The 22,591-nt window shown below is 31.3% G+C and overlaps 2 protein-coding genes across 2 annotated transcripts; one reads left to right on the top strand and one right to left on the bottom strand.

Moving 5' to 3' along the window:
• The first annotated feature begins 573 nt into the window (after window positions 1-573).
• On the top strand, window positions 574-3,845 carry LOC109798284 (uncharacterized). Its single transcript, XM_020358494.3, has 6 exons — window positions 574-715; window positions 1,245-1,511; window positions 2,011-2,145; window positions 2,301-2,357; window positions 2,527-2,661; window positions 3,625-3,845. The coding sequence occupies exons 2-6, from the start codon at window positions 1,260-1,262 to the stop codon at window positions 3,688-3,690; spliced, it is 645 nt and encodes a 214-aa protein (XP_020214083.1). The 5' UTR covers window positions 574-715; window positions 1,245-1,259; the 3' UTR covers window positions 3,691-3,845.
• Window positions 3,846-5,176: 1,331 nt separating this feature from the next.
• On the bottom strand, window positions 5,177-16,860 carry LOC109798577 (RING/U-box superfamily protein). The gene is made up of 12 exons (XM_029271317.2): window positions 16,156-16,860; window positions 15,245-15,361; window positions 14,917-15,109; window positions 14,522-14,688; window positions 14,240-14,411; window positions 13,309-13,373; window positions 12,147-12,228; window positions 8,082-8,139; window positions 7,784-7,908; window positions 6,224-6,307; window positions 6,075-6,145; window positions 5,177-5,656 (listed from the first exon to the last, which is right to left on the bottom strand). The coding sequence occupies exons 1-12, from the start codon at window positions 16,665-16,667 to the stop codon at window positions 5,533-5,535; spliced, it is 1,770 nt and encodes a 589-aa protein (XP_029127150.2). The 5' UTR covers window positions 16,668-16,860; the 3' UTR covers window positions 5,177-5,532.
• Between the last annotated feature and the right edge of the window lie 5,731 nt (window positions 16,861-22,591).

The following is a 22,591-nucleotide window of genomic DNA, read 5'->3' as shown; positions in this document are numbered from 1 at the left end:
TAAAATAAATTTAAATAATGAAATTTGTACATTCATTAAAATTAATATTACTTAATTTTAATTTTTGTTAGACTAAACACCTTCTATACTAACCTAGACCTTTAACTTCTATTAAAATTGATGGATACTAAAATTAACCACTAAAGGTTAATTTATTAGTTTTTAGATGGTTAAGATGCACTTAGGTTAATAATAATCATCGCAAACCAGCAAGAGCTAACCGACAGTTTACTATGTGTGTGTTGTAAACAGTCATTCTCGTATCATAGTATAATTATTTTAATTTATATACATAAAGTGATAATAAGACGTATCTGATATCACGTATGTTGTTGTCAGCTCAGCTTAGACGAATAGAGGAGACGTGGCTTGTTAAGGCATAACATTAACATGCGTTTTCCTGTGTTGAGTTAGGAATGCGTAAGCAACCGCAGGGTTTGCACGTGGCAACATGTGGTTGCCCTTCCTTACAACCAGAACGTGAGGTTCTTATTGCCTTAATTGCACAACCACCTTTAATATCCACAATTACCTGTCCCACTCCTTAGTTTATCTCTTTCATATTCTCACATCAATAATATTTAGCCCTGATAATATTAGATCCTTGTTCAGTATTCACCCCAAACAAAAATAAAATAAAATAAAATAAACACCAACCGAAGAGGTGATTGTTCCCAATCCGTTTCTGTTCCTGTCTTCCAAAAACACCACCAAGGTTTGCTCTCTACATGTATTAAACACGTTATGCCTTTTCTGCATGATTTTTATTATAACCAGTTTAATTATTTATTTGTGCCACCATTATGTAAGTTACTTTATTTAGTATTGGTCTATGCAAATTTCTATACCGAGCTTCCATTTCTTATTCATCTATCTCATAAGGTTGTCTTGGTCTTAAAGTAGAATTAGGAAAAAGCATAAGATGATCTCTTTGATGAACCCAGTGCATGGAGTTAAAATGAATAGTTACTTATTTTACCAAGTTCCTGTTTACACGCTGATATATTTGAAAAATTGTAAATGGTTAGCGTAAGAATTGTCTCAATCTATTATTATTGGCCTTTTTGTTCCTATAATTGTCAATTGGTCGGTCAAATTCTCTACTTCCTTCACGATGTTCATGACCTACTTTTTATTTTTCAAATGCCCATTTTGTCTTTTTATCAAATTCTGGTCTTAAATTTTATTTTTTATTTTTTGGCTGCTAACAGTGTTACCCACTTTTCATGCATTTTGAATGGCAGTGAGTGCAGGATACGATGAATATTATGTCTACCCACCAGTGTAGTTGGCCCTTGAGAATTCAGGATCATTCTGATAAAGGTAGTATTAATAAGGTTCCGTTTTCCAGAGGATTGGACTTCCTTAATGTTGGATACCATGCTCAAAAATATGGCCATAGTGCCAGAAAATGTAGGCCCATTTTTTCCAGTTCAGTGAGCAACAGTATGGACCCTTCTGATTCAGATGACATTGATAACAACAAACCTCAGAATGGTGAAATGGGAGGAGTATGTTCACTTCTCAGTTTCCTATTGTACATGTAATTCATTGCATTGTAAAATATCTCACCATGTCAATTCTTTAATATTATTGGGAGTAACATCTGAGCACGTGAAGTATTTGCTTCTCCTTTAGTTCTATTCTCTTAATTTCTACCCATTCCTCTGAAGTCCAATGAACTGTTTTATGAAATCCTTGTTTTAATGTTTTACAATATTGTAGATACACCTCTTTTCTCTCCATTTTAAATTGGCAACTTTTCTGACTTAGGGGTAAATCTTTCCAGAAGTATTTTGATGAGAGAAAAATAGAAAGGAAAAGGTTTATGTTTAAGCAAAATTCAGCTGTCCTCCTTGACTTTAAGTTTTGATTGATTTACATTTATGTAGAAGTTATTTTCCAATCAGATTATTTTCAATCTCTCAGTCCTAAGTTTAATATATTAAGTACTAACTTTCTATTGCTGTGCTTACCTCTGAGTCTGACTTCTTTTGAAATATGTATCAGCTGAATAGTGAAATGCTTAGAGAGAGTCTCGAGAAAATAGTTGGTAAAGATGATTCGACGTTTAGTGGATTTGATCTTGCTACTCTTATTAGGAACAAATATGGGAGGTCTTATGATGTTCAATTGATAAAGAAGGTAAGTTTTTAAACAAGTTGAATTATATCCTGCGAGATTTAGAGTTCTACATGACAAATTCAGCTCCATGATGCGTGCTTGATTCTTTGAAATTGGATAAATTGTTGAATTAAGACATGGTTTAATCTCATACTGTTAAACATAATATGTGCTAGGAATTCATGGGCAGAAATCTCCTTGCAATGAATGTCATGTGGAAGTACATGGAGCAGGTATGAGAAATTCTGTGTTACATCTTGTGTTTTCTTTATAAAAGATACATGATTTGATTAGATTCCTTATATAGGCTTGTAATTAAAAGCTTTTTGAACCCCTATGGAATTGTTTGCATAGTAACCATGTAATTGTATTCAAGTATGTGCAATATTTTTTGGCTATTAGAGATCCTTCCCATTGACCGAAGAAGAGTACATTTTGAGACTTGATGATGTTGCAAACACCTTAAAATGTTGGGGAGCTGTCTCACATATTCGTAACAGCCTAGAAAAGTCGAAGGAGCGACCTCGGATAGGGAAGGTAAAATTATGCTACTGTCTTTTAAATGATTATGTACATGCTGTTTTTGAACTTCGAAACTGTTATTTTTATATGGCGGATGCACATATGGATAGCCTAAACACTAAAAAAAACTCTTTAAATAAATTTTCCTTGAGATGTGTGATAATAATGATCTTAAGGACTTATATAAAACCTCCAATTTTATAAAGACCAAACAATATGGGAATTCTTTTTGAAATATACATACATATGTTAGATGTCTATGCAACAGTTTGGTGACCTAATATGTACTTAAACTAAATTTAGGATGTAATATTAAAATTGAAGTTGAAGACAGCTTCTTTCTTAAGACATCTTTGAATAAACTGATCTAGAAACACCTTTATGAGATGAAAATAGAAAGAAAAAAAAGAGAGATAAATTTCTCTATAATTTTTAAATTAACTGATACATAAACTAATTTGTAAAATCTCTTCTCTATTAACTATTTTAAAAACTTATTTTTAACTTATCGAGAGTTAACTTTAACATATCGAAAAGTTAACATAGGGATAAGTTATTTCTCAAGAAATATCTCTGAAAAAGTTCATCTAAATAAACTCTTATAGTCTTATTTAATGTCATTAACATAGAAAGGAGTGCACAGTGAAAGGAGGATATATATCCTCCTTAGAGAAGACTGAAGAGACGAACAAGAAACAAAATAAAACAATGACTGCTTAATAATGAAAAACAGCTTATGCAAATGAAGACTCAAACTAGAGATAGTGGATTTTTAACCTTTCTCGAGGAAAAAATAAGACCTAGAAAGAAAGAAAAACTCTACAAGAAGTGTGATTTGATATTTTGTGCCTGTCAATAATCCTAAATATAAAGGCTAAATAAAAATCTTATCTAGTTTCACTGAGTTGTGGCTGCCAAGAAAAAAATAAAATAAAACAATGGTTTGTGTACATTCTAATTTCTTATTATTTGGTGCAGGCAGTAAGCATTTTTATAGATATGGATGAGTCAGGAGCACGTGCCAACGAGTGGATCTACAAATAGAATGCATGGCTGAGTTGAAGTTAAGTCAATGGATTCCAGATTACAGTGAGTGAAGAATCCGTAGCCAGCAGGACCGCCACATTTTGTGAAATTCATCAGTTTGGAATTTATTACACTTGGATCTTAATTAACAACATCTGCAGAAGCTTTTCTAACGTTTCTGTTGGCAACTTGGCATCATGCCAAGGCAACTATATTTTTGATTCTTCCCTTCTTTTTTCCTTTGTTCATACTTCATATTGATGTAAAATGAGTTAATATATGAAAAGCATCCATATTAAATTTCTATCAACTCTTCAATTTGGAGGAGATATTAATATTAATGGTTGTGTTGTTGAATGTGCATGTCCATTCCTTGAGAGAATTACTTGGAACATGAGAAAAATTTGAATCCTTTGCATGATTGTATAACTGCCTGGAGAGAGAATTACTTGAAAGATTCAAGTTAAAAATGAAAAATAAATAAATAAATAAAATTATTTTTTTATGGGTAAAAATTATACATGTGTGATAATTTTCTTATGATTATTACGTAATGATTACGTAGAGAGCCAATAATATATTAAGAATCTTTAGATCAAGCATCATTAATCACTTAGTGATAGTTAAAGTTCAACAATACTTAATTTGACATAAAATTTTACTTGTCAAATAATTGATGTGAGATCTACAAGAAGAATTTCACTTGTAACATTAATACATCTTCTTGAATATGTTTATCAAAATAGAATTTTTTAATTACCTTAAATTCAACCTAAATCTTATACCATTTGTGACTATCCATGATAACAAATAAATAAATAAATTAAATTGATTATACTTAATTGGATTTGTTGAATTCTTTTTAATATAAATATAAATCTATATATATTTGAATTAACTTAATCTCTCTTTAAAAATAAATTAAATCTAATTAAAATTCAGTTGGGTTGATTATAGTCATTCAATTAAACTAAAAAGTATATACTTCTTAAATTTATTATTTTTTACATGTTATTTTTTTATATGAAATTTCTAATTTTATATTACTACAAACTAAAAGAAGACTTTCCTCTAAAAATGTATTAAAAAGGTTTTTAGTATTCAATAATTTTAGATAATAATTAAATTAATTTCAAGAAATATATTAATTTTAATTGATATATAACTTTCTATAATCATTACTTTACGCATCAATTTAGTTTTTTCTAGAGTATGTACATTTTCAAAGCCTTTTTTACTTCTCAATTCAAATAAAACTAATCACTAAATTAAATTCAAACAAAAGAAAACTAAATTCGAATAAATTGGGACAGTGTTCTCAAAACAAGAAGAGACTCTAATCCCAATTTATAATAAATTGTTCAGGTCGAGTTGCGTGACATATGAGAAGCTGTATTTTCCACCATTTCTATAGTATCATTATGATTTCACTCTTTGGCGGTAAATTATTCTGTTCATATCGACTATCACAAATATAAAAGGCACAGAAAACAGAATCATCACATTCTACAAAAAATGAATTATGGCATAAAAGCAAAAAAAAACATAGGATCCATTTCAGTAATTGCAAGCTACAATTTACATGCTATCTAATTTATCTTTGACTGCTTTCTTTACAACTATTATAAGCCGACCTAGCATTAGCATCTACACAAATAACCTCGTTGATACATTAACAAGTTACATAAACCTCTATCACGTGCTGTAAGGAGCCGGACCAGTCAATGTAATTCTTTACAATCAAAGATCATGACTAGATAAGTAAAATCTTTGCTTCAAAGGATCAAGACTACAAAAGTTTTCTTCTTTCCTCGTGGAGGAAAGAAGAAAGGAGGAAAACCTATAAATAATAAATCTATTTTAAGAGCTGCTATTTTGAATTGGCTGTGAGGGACACTGGTCCGCTGGAGTGTTTAAGAGCTTCCTAAGAGAACGGTACTGCAAGCGGACATTCTCTCCGGTTCCAATAATCTTGAGCAAATACCTGCACAGAAGTTCAACATTATATGAGAATTTTACTTTTTCACTCTTTTCCATCTCAAAATAGTATTGCAAAGAATGTACAAAAAGTAAGACAAGATAGATTATATAAATGTATAGTTGATTCACTTGATTGTGTTGTGACAGTGTGTCCTTTCATACGAGTATACAAAAACTTGTCAAGTCAATCAAAAAGGATACCTAAGTACAGCATGAGATACAGCGAACCCAAGCATACAGAAAACCTCAATACCCTTTACCCAAGCGGGAAAATTCGCTAAGGTATAAAGAAGCCGAGTAATAATGTAAAGTGCAAGGAACAGACATTTTATGTTAATATTTCTACATTGAAGGTAACTTGCTCATAACTCCATATATCGAGTCTAAATGTAAATTTAACAGGATCATTCTTTATAACTCACCAGCCATTGAGACACTGAGATGTAATCACAGCTTCTTTCCCAACAAATTTTTCAGGCGTTCTCCTGTTACCCTGTAGAAATTGGTTGTTCTTGATTCCGCTCTGACCATTGGATAAAAAAATTGAAAGCATAAAACTGAAAATGTTTACCTTAATAATAACTTTCTCATTTACTGAAAATGGATATTGTACTCCCCGCTGGAGTCCATCAGCAGCAGTAAAATCTCCATTTTCCTGAAACATTTAAGTGCCAATATAAATAAATTTCTCTCCTGAAAAGTGAAAACTAAATCCTTCCAGTCTTCAACACTTTGTTTAATCAGAAAGCATATTCTAATTAGTCAATTGTCGCTTATACACAAGACTATTGGTTTGCTACTCATAACTGGTCAACCTCTACTGCAATTTAACACTATAGTTGAGTTTAACAGAGGGTTGAGAGAAACTACTTACTGATTTACAATAGGAATACCAAGCCAATAACATTACAATAGTATTTACAAAACTAGGACAGTGCTATGAAAAAGACAAAACGAAAAAACTTGGTAGTAAAGAAATTAAATCAAGTTCTGCAACACTCCCAAGTTTTAGCAGAATCTGCCTACAGTCCCAAATTAAATCAAGTTCTACCGCACTCCCAAATTAAATCAAGTTCTTCAACTTGCTCCTATTCCAGGGTTCAATATGACTGATTGTAAAATAATTTCATTTTAATCCTAGCTCATATATCCCAATTTTTTAATGTTCTAAACATATTAAGGATTTTTTTTAATAAAATAGGATTAAAATTCAACTGCCCAAAAATTTTCCTTTTGTAAGATATATGAACAACCATATTATCATTCATCAAATATAAAGTCAAACATTGTACAATTAGTATATGTTATTTTTATATTGATGCTGCAAACAACTAGGAATATGGAGGAAAATTTTTGGGACCAGGATTTCCTGCAGTTGGCTATATGACTGCAAGGTCCTGCATTCATAATGGATATAGGACATGCTCTTCTTGCATATGCTCAAAAAAATATGGGCCATTGGATTATGAATGTAATACCTCGTAGTCATATAGCCAACTTCAGAAAATCCAATTCCATATTTTTGCTACCAATAGGAGTATAGGGTATGCAAACAAGCAATATCTGCACAAAGATTGCACTATCCAATTGCTAGTATTAAATTTCAAATCAAATTTTAGAAAACCTTAGTAAATAAAATTTTAGTAACATTTGAAAACTAAATCTGGAATTTCTGAATAAAAACAAGACCACGATTTTTTTCTTTTATAAAATGAACTAACCACAGCTAGGCAAGATTTTAACAAAGTACATTTCTGGAACAGTCTAGATAAATCATACTATTCACAGTCAACCTTAGATGTCATGCTATTTCCTTATCATTGTTGAAGTAATCTTTACTAAAAATAGCCACTTATAAAAGCTGAATAAAGCATTTGTGGAACATTCTAGGTAAATCATATTATACGTGGTAAACCTAAGATGTCATGCTATCTCCTTATCATTGTTTTAAAAGTAATCTTTGGTTAAAATAGACACTGTATATTTTTCAATTGTTGCACATTTAATGTATAGATTCACATTTTTTATTTGAAGAGATATAAAAATGTTTTCTGCCACTATTTTTCTTTGAATATTTGCCCATATTTTGATTGAAAAGGAAAAAAAATCACAGGCTACTTATGTTAAATACCCTGTTCACTCTTCTCATTGAATCCATTTGGTCACCCATTTCTTTCCGCCGCTTTCGGAGAGCAGCATTACGAAATAACCTCCGTTCATCCTCATGCTTGACAGCTGCAGCTGCAGCTCTAAGAGCTGAAAAGGAAATCAAATTAATCTGTCACAAAAATAAATAAATAAAAACAATAAACCAAATGCATCAGAAAGATATAAGATAACCAAAAATAAGGCTATATATAATAGGTGGCTTTGTGCATATTGTGTAGATGGATGAAAAAGTATAAAACTATGAAGGAAATGGAAGATACCAAGATTAGGGATCAAAGAACCAGTTTCAATTTCTGCACTGCAGAGAGTACATCTTGACTGTGACAAAAACAGTAATTGTAAGTATAATGCTTGTCTCTCCCCATCTAAAAGTTTAACTCCATAATAAAATGAAAGGTAATAAAAATGAGATGACACAAGTATAACCAGAATAAGAATACAAAAAGCATGAAGGGTACAAATACCAAGAAATTAAGTTTAAATACACAGTAAACAAAGATATGGTACAACCTGATACTGAATTTAATTGTAAAATTCAAGGCATTAACAAGCTTAAATTTGTTAATATTTTGTTTTAAAAATTAAATGTTAACATTTAGAAGACCAATGTAATATACCAACAAATCTTGTCAAAGATTCTAGAATATTATCAACCATCAGCTCCATAATTTCCACAACTCCACAAGGTTTCAGATGTTTTTCAAATCAAAGTATCCATTAGTGCATGCCTTCAGTACATGTAATTCATAACTAATATTCATGATATCGTAAGCAGCCCACCCATCAAATCTAATTTTACACCAACCTTTAATTCCCCAAATTAAAGCACTATGTAATAATGAACCCTCTAACATCTATAGATTTCTTACCCAGACAGCAACATAGACTTAACCGTACTTGCTCTGCTATTTCAGCATTGCGACACATCACGCACCCCTGCCACCTAAAGTGCTCCACAAGGAGCGCTGGTAATAGCAACCAAGTGTCAGGATGAGCCATCACTGCAAGACATGTCAGCTCCAAGTAAGTGTGAGGCTCTTTTACTCTTCTGGCCTTTTTATTTTTTGTTTTTTAAGAAGGGTAAAATGGTCAAAACCAATACCCTTTTATTATGAATTCCCTCCCCCCTCTTTGAGACTTTCTCCTCCCAACATTCATCTTTGCCCTAGCACACTGCCTCTCACCCATTGTCATTTTTTGGTTCGCCCACTGCTGCCCACTGCCACCCTCAACAGCCTTCTGCTATTTTCTGGTTCATCCACACTCAGCAGCAGCACTTCTTCTCTTTTTCTTGATTTTTCAGCTGTGACAGTGTGATCCATCTTTTTCCAGCGAGTTTTCCAGCCATTATCTAGCAATTGTTCAACATAAACAATGGCTTCATCCTCCCTGCCCCAACCACATGGACAAACTCAGCCTCTTAAACAGCCTCCTCTTGCGCAATGGTCAAGCCGGCGGGTAAATATTTGGATATGGCTTGGACTTGGAATAGCTTACAAGAGATCAATAAAAGGAAGGCTGTTACTTGTGATTTTAGCAACAAAACCACTACTGGTGGGATTACCAAAGCGAAGAAACACCAAATGGGATTGAGGGGAGACATTGACAGTTTGTGCCAAGACTCCTGATTATGCGAGAGAATTGCTAAAGGAAGCTTTTTTGAAGAAGACTGAGAAAAAAGCATTGGTTAAACTTCAAGCAGATAATGAAGAGAGGGAAAAGGTAAAAGAAATTTCCAATATTTAAGAGGAAAAAGGGATGGAGCATCAAGTGACCTAGCTACTACCAAGAAAGTAAAAAACATCAAGGCTCCATGGATTTACTACTGCGTGAGATGAGAATCTAGAGGCATCAAATTACAAAAATACAAGCCAAACAAGCATTAATGATGCTCGTCAAAAAGAGCCAAGAGCAATAACCGTTCAATATATAGAGCATTTTCTTTGCCTGAATAATTCCTTCCTGTGTTGTGAGCTCAAAAAGCTTCAAGTTGATGGTTGAAGCTGTTGGAAATTATGGCCCAAATCAAGCTCCAACCTACCATGAGTGTAATGTTCCTTTTCTCAAAAAAGAGTTGGATTACACAAAGGCATTATTGAAAAATCATGAGATTGAAACAGAAAATTTTGATGCTCAACTATGTTGGATGGATGGACAGATGAGAATAGAACCTTGATCAATTTCTTAGTAAATTGTCCAACCGGTTCTATGTTTGTTAAAAGTGTTGATGCATCTTCTTACATGGAGACAAGAGAAAAATTATTTGAGTTGTTGGATAAGTTTGTTGAGGAGGTTGGAGAAAGAAAGGTTGTGCAAGTGGTCACCCATAATGGAAGTAATTATGCGTCGGCCGGTAAGAATCTTGATTGTTGATTATTTATTACAAGACAATTTTGATTATTACTTGTTAATGTTTTGTACTCATTTTAGTTTGTAAAATTTAGTCTTCAGTGAGTTTCTGCAGGCCAATAGATCGCACTTATTTTGGAACCCATGTGCTTCCCACTGTTTTGATTTAAAGTTTGAACTTAGAAGACATTGGAAAAATAGCAAGGGTCGAAAAGACTATCCAAAGGGGGATTAACCTTGTGGGCTATATTTATAATAACACTTTGGTATTGAATACTATGAGGAGGTTCACCAACAAGATGGAGTTGGTTAGATATGGAGTGACAAGGTTTGTCACGACCTTCCTCACATTACAAAAGTTGCATAGTCAGAAAAACAACCTTAGAAAGATGTTTACTTCTGATGAATGGTTGAAGTCAAAGGCAGCCAAGGAAACTAAAGGGGAAAGAGCAACCAACACGGTGCACATGCCTAGTTTTAGGTTTGATGTGATTTACTCACTTAAGGCAATGGGACCCCTTGTTTCAGCTTTTAGGCTGGCTGTTAATGAGAAAAGGCCTGCACATTTATGAAGCCATGGATAGGGCAAAAGAAACTATCCAAGTTTCATTCCAAGGAAAGGAAGACAAGTACATGGAGGTATTTGCCATAATTGATAGAAGATGGGAGTGCCAACTTCGTCACCCATTGCATTCAACAGGTCATTATCTCAATCCTCAATACTTTTATGGCAATCTAAGACTTGAAAATGATCCAGAAGTGATGGAGGGGCTGTTCAAGTGTATTGAGAGGCTATCAGCAAATAAGGATGATGAAGTTAGGGCAAAAAATGAGTTGCCAATCTATAGAAGAGTTGATGGCCTGTTTGGTAATAATGATGCAATACGATAAAAGTCTACCATCACTTCTAGTAAGTTAAAGATCTATTTATAAATTTAAATGATAAAAAACTTTATGATGTAATTGAATAAGTTGTTGCATTGCAGCTGAATGGTGGAGGAATTATGGATCACATATTCCATATTTACAAAAGACTTCCATTGAAATGTTGAATTTGACTTGTAGTTCTTCGGGCTGTGAGAGGAATTGGAGTATCCTTGAGCATGTAAGTAATTTTCAACTATCGAATTACTTCATTTTAAAATTTTCTTTTATATAATAGATTCATTTTATAATAAAAGCAAACTTGAGCATCAAAGGTTGCAGGATTTGGTTTGTATAAAATATAATCAAGCACTTAAGGAAAGAATTGAAAACAATGATGTGACAGATCTCATTGCATTAAAAGATGTAGATGAAAATAATGAATGGTTATTAGGAGAAATGGCCAACAAAGACGAAGAAGTTGTCCATAATGATGAAGAAGTTGTCCAAGAATATGAATTAGAGCTTGGTGATGATTTTACTTGGGGAGCTATGGCAACTGCAATCAAGATTGGGGAGCCATTACATACATAAGGAAACGTACAAAAGCAAAGCAAGCACAAGTGCAAGAAAAAGAAGATAAATATGGTGATGAAAGTAGAGAGGAGGAGGGAGAGATCTACAAGAATTGTGAAAGTGAGGAAGATGAGGACGAGATGCTTGACATTGCAGCCGAAGATGATGATATTTGACATCGTGTTTGCATTAGAGATCTACATAGTGTTTTCTGTTTTGGACCTTTTGATTATGAAACTTTAAGTTTTAATTTTGGGTGTTTTTTCTTTATTTTTCTGATATATATGTTATATACATTTTATAATATAAATCTGCTTGTGGATCAAAATAGCAGTCATCCCACTATCCTGCTATAGCATTTTTGGGGCAGTTGTGCCACTATCCACTATAGACTACTATGCTAGTAAGTTCTAACATGTCCATCTATTCTTCAAATGCAAAATGTCACTTCATCAGCAATGGGCTTTCATTTCTTAATCTAGAGATGTAACCTATAAATGTTTTAGAAGACTGAGATAGGAAAGAGTCCTACTTACTGTTTCAATGACTCTCCTCAGCATGAGACCACCAAAAGAATGTCCACATGAGACAAGCATGGCATCTTCAAGGAATGTGCCACTGGCAAACAAAATTGAAAGAGGAAAGGAAAATAGATATGAGAATAAAATTAAATCTTAGTACATCCTTAAGGGCATATTTTTCTTTTCAGATAATAAATGAAAAGGACACCAAATGAGCCAATGTGCAAGTTAAAAAGAAAAGGGTCTACTGCTCTACACGTGAACAGAAAGTACCAACAAGAGATACCAGTGTTGCATTAGACATTAAAAGATTCATAACTAAAATTGCTAATCACAAATCAAGTACCTTGAAAACCCAACACAATGTTCCAACTTCCAACTCTTGAGTTTTCCTTAACACAATGTTATATATAGCTTCAGTATGCAACATGGGAAAGCTACAGTGTTAAAAGAATCCTTTCCCTTCTCCATATTAGTATTACATTGTGAAATTTTATTCAATGAGGTCAATAATATCATGTATCTGGCAATTTTAACTCTGGCTCCATAGGATTGTCATAAACAATCATTTGGTTCAATCAGTAGAATCTGAAGACATACATAATATAACAGCAACTCTCTTAACAGAATCATACCAGCAACACTTGTACAGACCAATAGCAACAGAAAAAGGACAGACCAATGAATTAGATAACCTCAAGGCATAACACAATTTATCTAAGGGATAAAGTAAGAATATGGACTGAGAAAAGATAATAGTTTATTTCCAAATACTTAAATCTATTGCATGTAAATGTAATTAAAAAAAATACACATGGATCACAATAAATAAAGGAAATGTGCACTACATAAAATATTTTCAGAACATAAGATTTCAAAATAAATAAAAGAACAAAAAATATTGTCAATCCCAAAGCTTTGGGCATAGAAGGCTTTAATAGCAAAGTGTCACTATCATGTATATCTGAAATTTCACTACAAACTATCCAATGCAAAAAAGTAGCATAATGTTTTATGTATTTCCCAAAGTGGATTTATTAACTCAACTCGTGTTGTGGTAACTTCTATTTTTATTTTTTTTAAGAAACTTCAAAAACTTATGCGAGACTGTTAATGACAAATAATATACTTAAACAAACTGCTAAATCAGTTGGAGGGTTGAAGTTAAACTACTTACGATAAAGGATCTGATAGGACACTTCTTAATGATGGCTCCTTATTCACATTGTTTTGAGAAGCAACCTGTGAATCAAAAGGGTATGCAAAGAAAATATTTTTGTAAAGAGAAATTGTATTAGAAGTTTTACAAGAAGAGATATTAGATATACAAGTGCTTTTATAAATGACATGGAAACAAGAAAAAGGCCATTAGGATCTTCTGAATAGCTGGCCTCAATGGTTAACCAGATCCTCCAATGCCAAAAGGCTTACAGACAAAAATACTACATGGGTAAACTTCTACTTATAAATGAAACAAGAAAGCCATAATCAAAATAGTTTAAAAGATCAATTCAGTCAGTAACTTGGTATAGGACACTGGACAGATGACACAAGCTAAGCTTTAAGGATTAGTTTGTATATAGCATCCTACCAGAAGAGCTTAAATTCAGCTTAGTTTCACAGCAAAACGCTAGCAACCAAACATAGTCATTATCAATAGGTTCATGCACTGATCCTCAATATTACTCACTCTGTTGCAAATGAAAGTTTACATGCAAAAAAAAAATTGATTAGTTACATTATAATAATATCCAAGTCTTTGCTGGGGCAACAGGAGGTAGAAAAGAAAATGAAGTGTAAACATACTTTCCATTAGGATAATTCACATTATAAAGAATCCTGGTGAATCTGGTTGGAAAGGAACTCCTGTGGCTTTTGCAGCAGGAAAGTTACAGTTGGCAAAAATATGAATGCCAAGACTTTGAGCATATTGTAGTTTTACAGACTGTATTTGGGTTGGCTATAGAAGAATGCAGTATTTGGAAAGGTGCCTCTTTACATTTCCATTTGTTATGGTTAGGATTTTCTTTTTGTTTATGTGGTCATGATCAGTGTGGGAGGACTTCCCTAATGCATATTCAAAGAAAACATTAGGAGAGATAGCTTACATCAGTAATATCACATCTGCTGCCTATCAGTTCTTCGGCAGCAAGATCATCCATAAATTGGCTTACAGATATTGGAACATAGCTCTGGGGAATAACATGGCCAGCAGCTGCAATTGGGGAACAATCTAATATAGCATTGCCCTGTGGCATGAGTCTATATGCTAGAGAAGTCCTACAGTCACAAAATTCAAAAAAAAGTACCTAAATAAGTCCCTTGGGAATCTTATCAGTCAACACAAATACAAGACTTTTTTAAAAAAACAATATATATATATTTGGTACCTTCCTCCACCATTAGGACTCAAAAAATAATCAGGAGAAGCTCTATATGATGCAGCAGGACGTAGGCCAGCAGTAGCATGGCTAAGTGCCTTGCCTGTTATCAGTAAAAGATCTCCAGGCCCAGACCCACTGTCTGCCAGATACCAGCGACCGCTAGGGTCACATACCTAATGAAGAAAACAGACAATTCATTAAACTTGGAAGATAAACTAACCCAAAAGACACCAAGCTTTACCAAACAAAATTATCCGAGAGGCTAGAAATAAATATTGGACAATAGCACAAGACATTGTCAATTCTATGGGACCTGTAGCTATTTGTTTGTTTCTTCAGTGAACTAATACACACTTGAACTTTCTACTTTTTCAATCTACATAAAATAATTAAAAAGACACCTGAAGACCAGGAGTGTCAGAAGATATCAACGTCAACAATCCCTTCTCAACTTCGCCATTCATGGTAGGCTTACCACCTCCAATGGCACCTCTACCATTTTGCAAAGAAGCATGTGAGTAGGTCACAACAAGAACTGATGAAGAGACCTCATTGGAAGGCAATGGATTATCATCAAGCAAATGGTTGAAAACACTGCACAAAGCATTTTTTTTTTCTTGTGAGCACACGTGTAAAAAAACTACAAAGAAATGAACAACCAGACAACACGCAATAACAAAACAGTTAAACTAAAAAAAAAGGTCCTCCTTCACAATCCCCATTACTTACTCGCTTCTAAGACGCAAATGTCTTGCAATGGCACACAAGGCAGACCGAGATGCCTTTCCCATGCACCTAAAAATATCAGCCATGCAAGGGGGAGAAGAATCCCAATCCTCCAAAGCCCTGAAGCCATAAAAAGCAGTAAAGGATCAAGTTTAAGCCAAATATCATCCATCTCAAAAGAATAATTTCCAAGGAAAATGCTAAGCTCAAAACCAAATAATAACAATAACTAGGGCACTGATTGTATAAATTTCTCCATAAACATCGTAGAAGAAGGGAAAAAGAAGGTAATACAAATTGACTTCTCTCGTAAACTACTTCTCAATAGGCATTTATGGGAGAGGGAAAAAAAATTAGTTAGCTTATCTCGTAAGCTCATATTACCTTAAGCATAATATAATTTCTACAAGTTATCTTCATTGGAATTCCTCAACGTTATAGAGTTTGTTTGCATGCAATGCAAACTTAAAAGAGCTTTTCAGAGCTTCTGTATTAGAAAAAAAAATATACATACATACATATATATATATATATATATATATATATATATATATATATATATATATATATATATATATATATATATATATATATATATTCAATAGAGAAGTTCTCAAAATCCTTTTTATGCATGTATCCAAACATGCTCATAAGCTATGTTTAACTTCACAAGCTTAATTCATTTTCCCTTCTTATTTTCTTCAATTATCCAAACAGGGTCAAAACCAACTTATATGCACTTATCTTTAACAGAGACTTTCTAATCTAAACTTCTCCAAATCGAAAAGCATAAGCTAATATTAGCATATAAAACTCTAACTCATTTCATTTCTCATTTCCATCTACTATAAATGCTAGTGGATAAAAGAAAATCATCCCTAGAGAGTAAAGCGAGTGAGGTTTCAGGTTTATACCTTCCTGCTCTGTACATGTAAACCCCGCGGCTACCCTTCCCAACGCCGAGGTGGGCCCTACTTCTGAAAAACAACCTCGCACCTTCCAAACCGCACCGCATCAAAGCGGTGTCTTCGCTCCCCAATTCGATCAACGCCGCATTGTGGCGCAACAGAGACCCACACAGTGCCTCCATTGCTCTGAGATACGGCCCCGCCGGAGCACCGTCATAGGGAGCAATGTCCGAGAGGCGCACTCTGACCAACGGACAAGTCGGCGCCGGCGCCGTCGGAGCGGATGGCTCCACCGCCGCGACGGGCGCCGGAAGCAGGGGCTGGCGAAGGGGAGCAACGACGGAGAGCGGCGAGGAGAGCTGGGACTGCGTAGAGGGTGACCTAAGGGAGGCGGTGGTGGCGGCGGCGGCGGTGGCGGTGGTTGTTGCGGCGGCGGAGGATTGGGGATTCTTGAGCTGTGGCACTATTGCAGAGAGGTTCTGCTGCTGCTGTTGCTGTTGTTGCATGATCACTACCATCAATCATTCTGAACCGTCTTTGGGAATATGACTGATGGATAACTGAGTTAGGGTTTCCGAGTTCGGTGGGTTCTCTGATCCATGGCGCGCCACTCGTCCATGTTTTCTTTTGTTTCTTTGCCTTTTTGTTGTTCGGTTTGAGACTTTGAGAGGACTCCTCTACCAGGGTTTTTGTTAGCTGCAAAAGGAAGATCCAACTTCCTTTCTATAAAATTTTAATTTTAATAAACCTAAACTTCCTTAATTTCTGTAAATAAATCCAATATTAAGGAAAATCTGCACCAAAATCACACACCATTCTCTAATTTTTAAGTGAAGAGAGTCTCTCTTGTTTATTTATATATTTTTTATATAATAATAATATCATTTATATAATATTAAGTTAAATTATCAATAAAACTTAATATTTTACTCAAATTTAACTTCAAAAATATTATTTTCAAAATTAAAAAAAAGATTTTTTACTCAATTTTGACTTCAAAAATATTATTTTCAAAATTAAAGTTGTTTTCAAAATTGAAAAAAATGACATTTTTTATCAAGAAAATAATAAACACATATCTGATTACGAGAATATAATTTGACTTTATTCTTTTTTTCTCACTTCTAATAACATTATCTTGAGGTTTTTTTTCTCACTTCTAATAACATTATTTTAAGGGATGTGAGAGATTTTCAAAAAACCTAAAGACGAGATTTGTGTTATTTAAACAGTGAGAAAGTGAGTGCAACTTTCCCCGTATTAATAAACTTAAACTACAAAATCAAAAGAATATTATACATTTAGGAACTTAAACTTTTAAAATCATAATCAAATTTTGTTTTTAGTTTCTAAATAAATTTTATTTAGTTTTAGTCTCTAAAATTTTTCTCTAAGAAAATAAAATTATATTTGAAACCAAAATGTTAACGAGGGAAAAAGTTCAAAAACTAAAAGGGAAAATTAACAAAAAAATTATTTAGGAACTAAAAATAAAAATCAATAAAAGTTTAATAACTAAAAACATATATAAAAGTGACTTCAATTGTCTAAGTCATTTTGGGTTCTGAATAAACTTTTTATTAAAGAACTTAACTTGAGCTCTAAACTTACTTTGTATTATACAATGAACCTATTTTCTTCCTTCTTTGCTACAAAATAGCTTGATTATTGTGAATTATTATATGAGAACCAATTGTACATGTAATAGTCAGGTCATTGCACTCCAATGGTAAGAAAAATTAAAAAATAGTTATTATTTTAAAATCTCACACAAGAACCTCTAATAAAAAAATACCTAATTTAATATATTTATCTAAAATAAAAATGTAATTTTTATGTTCATCATTAAAAAAAAATCTCTATAATAAATGATGTGATATAAGGAGATAAACATTAAAATGTTATACTATTTTGTTGTAGTGTATCATTTTTCAAGAAAAAACTTGCCTCTAACTTGCTTATAAAACCATTGTGTTTTAGTACAAAAGTCAACTCCTATTTTATCAATACTTGTAAAAATATTTTTTCTTTGGTCTAATAAGATAAACACATTCTTTTGTCATATTGAAAAATGACTTAATAAAAAGGAGCATTAAATGCAAACAATCAAATATTGTAATGAACTCGTTAAACCTTACAAGTCATAATAGACAAAGTAGACACATAGGTCATGTGAAAAATAAGTGAAGAATATGATATAACAATCACCTATTTTAAATGAACATATACACGCCAAGGCATTATCTTGAAGACAATGGTAGTGTTGACGAGGCTTTGCAAAAATACAGTAAAAAATTATTGCACTTTGAATTTATCTTTACACTTTTCATAGACAAATTATGTTTTTGTGAAGATATTGGTCTTAGCTTGAGTTTTTTTTTTAATAAAATAAAACTTCGTGGTTAGGAAAGTCCATAGAGACTTTTATCTAGAAATTATAAGTTTGAAAATACTTTGTGTAAAAAAATATTTAGGTTAGTTTTGTAATGCCAAAAGTGTATTGAAAAAAAAAATTACTTATTTGTACAAAGTTTTATTTAGTAGAACTTGACATAATTGATTAATTATTTTATTTAGTTTCAACGGTGAAGACAAATTAGTATAAAATTTGTTGTGTTTTCTCTTTTCTCTCCTTCACAGAACTCTAACATGTTTATTCTTTATAAAGTTCACAAAATCATTATTTTAGTCCACTTTTATCTAAAAAAAATTACAAGATAATATTTAACCTCATTCTACAAGTATCACTTTTAACCTACATACATGTTTCCCTTATACAAAATAGAGCGACAGACAAGCATTAAAACAAGCATGCATCAACTATATATATTTGTATCGTTGTCTAAATTAGTAGTGTGACACATTTGAAGAAAGCTCATGGCTTACATTTTTTTTATGGGTTGGAGTTAAACTCCTAAGTCTAATAAGTGTATGTGACATTTCTTTCAATAGGCTAAATGACTATTAGGCTAATAAAATAAAACGTTACACAATTATTTCCATTAATTTTGAATTAAAAAATAATATGTATGTTAGCTTTAAATATAAACAAATTTTGGTTATTTTTAAACTATTTAACAATGTCACCTCTCAAAAACCCTTCATTTAACTATGAATGAATTTATAATTACTATTTTTTATGTATAAAATTTTGATAAATGGTAATTTAATTTATTTTTTTTAGTTGAGATTAGCGAAATCAAATGATGTCAACTATTACTATTTACTTATACTAGATTTGTGTCCGTGCGTTGCATAGAAAATAAATTATTATAGTATATAAAATTTATTTTAATAATTAATATATATATATATATATATATAATTGTGAAATTAATTCAACTCAATGCAGCATAAAGAAAAATATTTGAATATACGAATAAAATGACAATGATAAACGATTGAAAACATGATAATATCAAGTATGAGAAAAACTAAATTGCTATAAAGATGTAGTAATTCAATTAGGAAGGAAACAAAATTAAATTTTTACCTTATACAGTAATTATGTAATGACTCCTGAATACATCTATCATGGAAAATAAACTTGGTGAATTTCTGAAAAAATGGTAAAATTAAAACTAAAGTAGACATGTTCTCATTTTATAATGTTATTATAAAAAAAATGCAAGTTACCTATGTCAGAGTCTGAAAGACTTATTTATAAACTATATTAGTAGTAGATGTTGAACCATTTACCTTATCGCCACAAATAAGAATTTTTAGACCATTGCGATATGTGACTCGAGATATTGCGACATATAATTGACCACGTGAGAAAACAGGTTGAATCATTTGTGTTTAAAGAGAGAAAAAAAATATTTAGAGAAGAATATTAAAAAAAAAAAAAACAAAGTGAGGATAATAATATTATAATAATGTATTTTAATAAAATACTTTAAATAAATAACATAACACATACTTCTTTTAAAGTATAAAGTGTTTATCCTCTGTCATATAAATAACTATGTACTACTGACATGGTAAAAAATGAGCAACTTTTAACATAACAATCTAAATACAATGGGACTTTAATATTTTAATATTAAATACCTTTAATTGCTCTTGTAACCATTATAAATAAAAATGAAGAGTTACTCGCATTTTAATCATGCGCTACAGGAAACAGACACCAAATGTGCATGAAGAAAGCAAAATCTGCCTGCTTTTATTAATTGAGTTTATCTAAAAAACTAGCCACCAAATGTTCAGTAAAACCACCATCCAAAAGTTTTTGTTTTGTTCCATTAAAGCAACCAGCAACCAAATACTTTAATTGTCTGATGGGATAGTGATTATTTTGGCTTATTTGCTTTGACCAACCATCACCAATAGAAAAATATAATAACCTTTGATTTTTTTTTTCTTTTTTATTTATGTGATGTTTTAATTTTGTAGTAATTGTTTAATATTCATTTATTTTTCTTTTTACTTGTGTAACATCTTTATTGGTAGAAACCTCAGTTTAATTTTTGAATCAGTAATTAAAGTATAAAATCTAATTATTTTGAAAATCATTATAGAAAAAAATTAAACAAAATTTATAACATTTGTTTAAAAAAAATTTGTGTAAACACATAAATATAATTAATATTACAATATAGCTTTATACAATATTTTTAGTAATTATAAATTAGTTTTATATTTAGAATTTTATAATAAAATTTAAAAGATTAAATTAAAAAATATGAAACAATATTTTTTTTACCTTCATGTTTCAATTAGAAACCTAGAGAAAGTGAAACACGAGGAAACTTTTACATGAAAACTACACCTGATGTAAGAATTAGAATAATTTTTCAAAGTTGTTGATGAACAAAATGAAACAATATCATCGTCACCTTATTTTTTAATTTGTTCATAATTAAAGTATGTTCAAAATATTTATTCAATTTGTTTATAACTTACTTGAGCAAATTTGGATTTATTCAAAATCATTAACAAAAAAATAATATTAATAAAGACATTTGTAGTTTAAAAAACTTGTTAAATAATATTTGCATAAAAAATTTTATAAAAAAAAGCAAAAACAAAAAACTATACAACCCAACAATGAAATTTATAATTGTTATAATTTACTGAGAGAAAAAAACCTCACATCCACCAAAATCATCTCAAAGAAATTTGTTTGCAATGGATTCTTAAATTCTAGCAGCTTCCACAATCTTATTATATGAACCCTTATCTTCCAATCAATTCTCCATGTTGTAATGTCTTTAGTAATGTAAACCTTTGAGTCATGTCCTCTAAAAAGAAGATGAAAGTAAAAAGAATTTTTTTTTAATAATATGTTCACTATACATCAACATTGAAATAACTAACCTTTAAAATTAAAACTTCATACAAACTTACCTAAAAATGGTTTTCCTATGATTGATAGAGAAAGTGTGAATCCTAAGATTAGAAGTACAAAAGTACCTAAATTAAAAAGTGGACAATGTATATATGGAGAGAGTATTTTTAGAAATAGAAAGTATGATGGAATAGGACAATCAGAATTAAGTTTTGAAAAGAAAAATGCCTTAAAATTTAGAAGATAGTTGAGATCAATTGGCATTGAAAAATTGTAATAAATATCTATAATTGTTTCTCTGAATGGAAGAAAAAGTGCAAGCAATTTGATGGGAAACGTATAAAGCAAAGAGGAAGAGGAAGAGGAAGAGGAAGAGGAAGAGTTTATGATAATATATGATTAGGTTCAGATCTCGTGCAATGTTTCTATGTTAAGAAGAATTATCAATTAACATTGAAAAGTTGTAATCAATGCATAAGAAATAAATATTCATAATTACTTATTTAAGTGAAAGACAAAGTGAAAACAATTTGATGAAAAATGTATAAAACAAAAAGGAAGAGGAAGAGTTTTTCTTTTGTTCAGAAGGACTAGAGGTTTATAATTTATTAAATTAAAAAAATAAAATTTAAAATAATTATGATAAAATAAAATTACATAAGTATCCTTATTTTGAGCGGGAAAAGAGAGTCACAAACCAGTAGCGAAACTTGGATAAAAAATTTGAGAATGCCAAATTAATATTTTTATATATAAATTAAATTTTGTACTAATTAAAAAAATAACAGAATTTTTCATTTTTTTCTACTTAAAATAAACATACATAATAATGAAATCTCAAAAAAATGCTATTATTCACTAATCATTTAATTATTGATAAAATAAAGTTATATAAATATCCTTATTTTGAGTAGAAAAAGAGAATCACAAACCTCATTCATTTTATTATAATAAAGATTCAAAACAGAAAAAAAAAATATAGACTACAAATGAACATGTCTTGAATCAACTTCACTTTATTAAACCAATACTCAAACTTTTAAGTAATTTTGGATCATAAAAGAAGCATCTCATATAACAAAAATAAATTTAACAACTCCAGACATAATTCAACCTAACATATACGAATGTTCGTTTATTTTATATTAT

Source organism: Cajanus cajan, chromosome 8, assembly GCF_000230855.2.
Source record: "Cajanus cajan strain Asha chromosome 8, NIPB_CcT2T_4, whole genome shotgun sequence".
Lineage (NCBI taxonomy): Eukaryota > Viridiplantae > Streptophyta > Magnoliopsida > Fabales > Fabaceae > Cajanus > Cajanus cajan.
This window is presented reverse-complemented; position numbering and strand designations above follow the sequence as displayed.

Coding starts and splice junctions, on each gene's coding strand:
- LOC109798284 (XM_020358494.3), top strand. CDS start 1,260: ATGAATATTATGTCTACCCACCAGTGTAGTTGGCCCTTGAGAATTCAG. Junction 2,146..2,300: donor ATGTTCAATTGATAAAGAAG/GTAAGTTTTTAA, acceptor AATATGTGCTAG/GAATTCATGGGCAGAAATCT. Junction 2,358..2,526: donor TGTGGAAGTACATGGAGCAG/GTATGAGAAATT, acceptor TTTGGCTATTAG/AGATCCTTCCCATTGACCGA.
- LOC109798577 (XM_029271317.2), bottom strand. CDS start 16,667: ATGGTAGTGATCATGCAACAACAGCAACAGCAGCAGCAGAACCTCTCT. Junction 15,110..15,244: donor CATTTGCGTCTTAGAAGCGA/GTAAGTAATGGG, acceptor TGCTTTGTGCAG/TGTTTTCAACCATTTGCTTG. Junction 6,308..7,783: donor CAATGAGAAGAGTGAACAGG/GTATTTAACATA, acceptor TAAATGTTTCAG/GAAAATGGAGATTTTACTGC.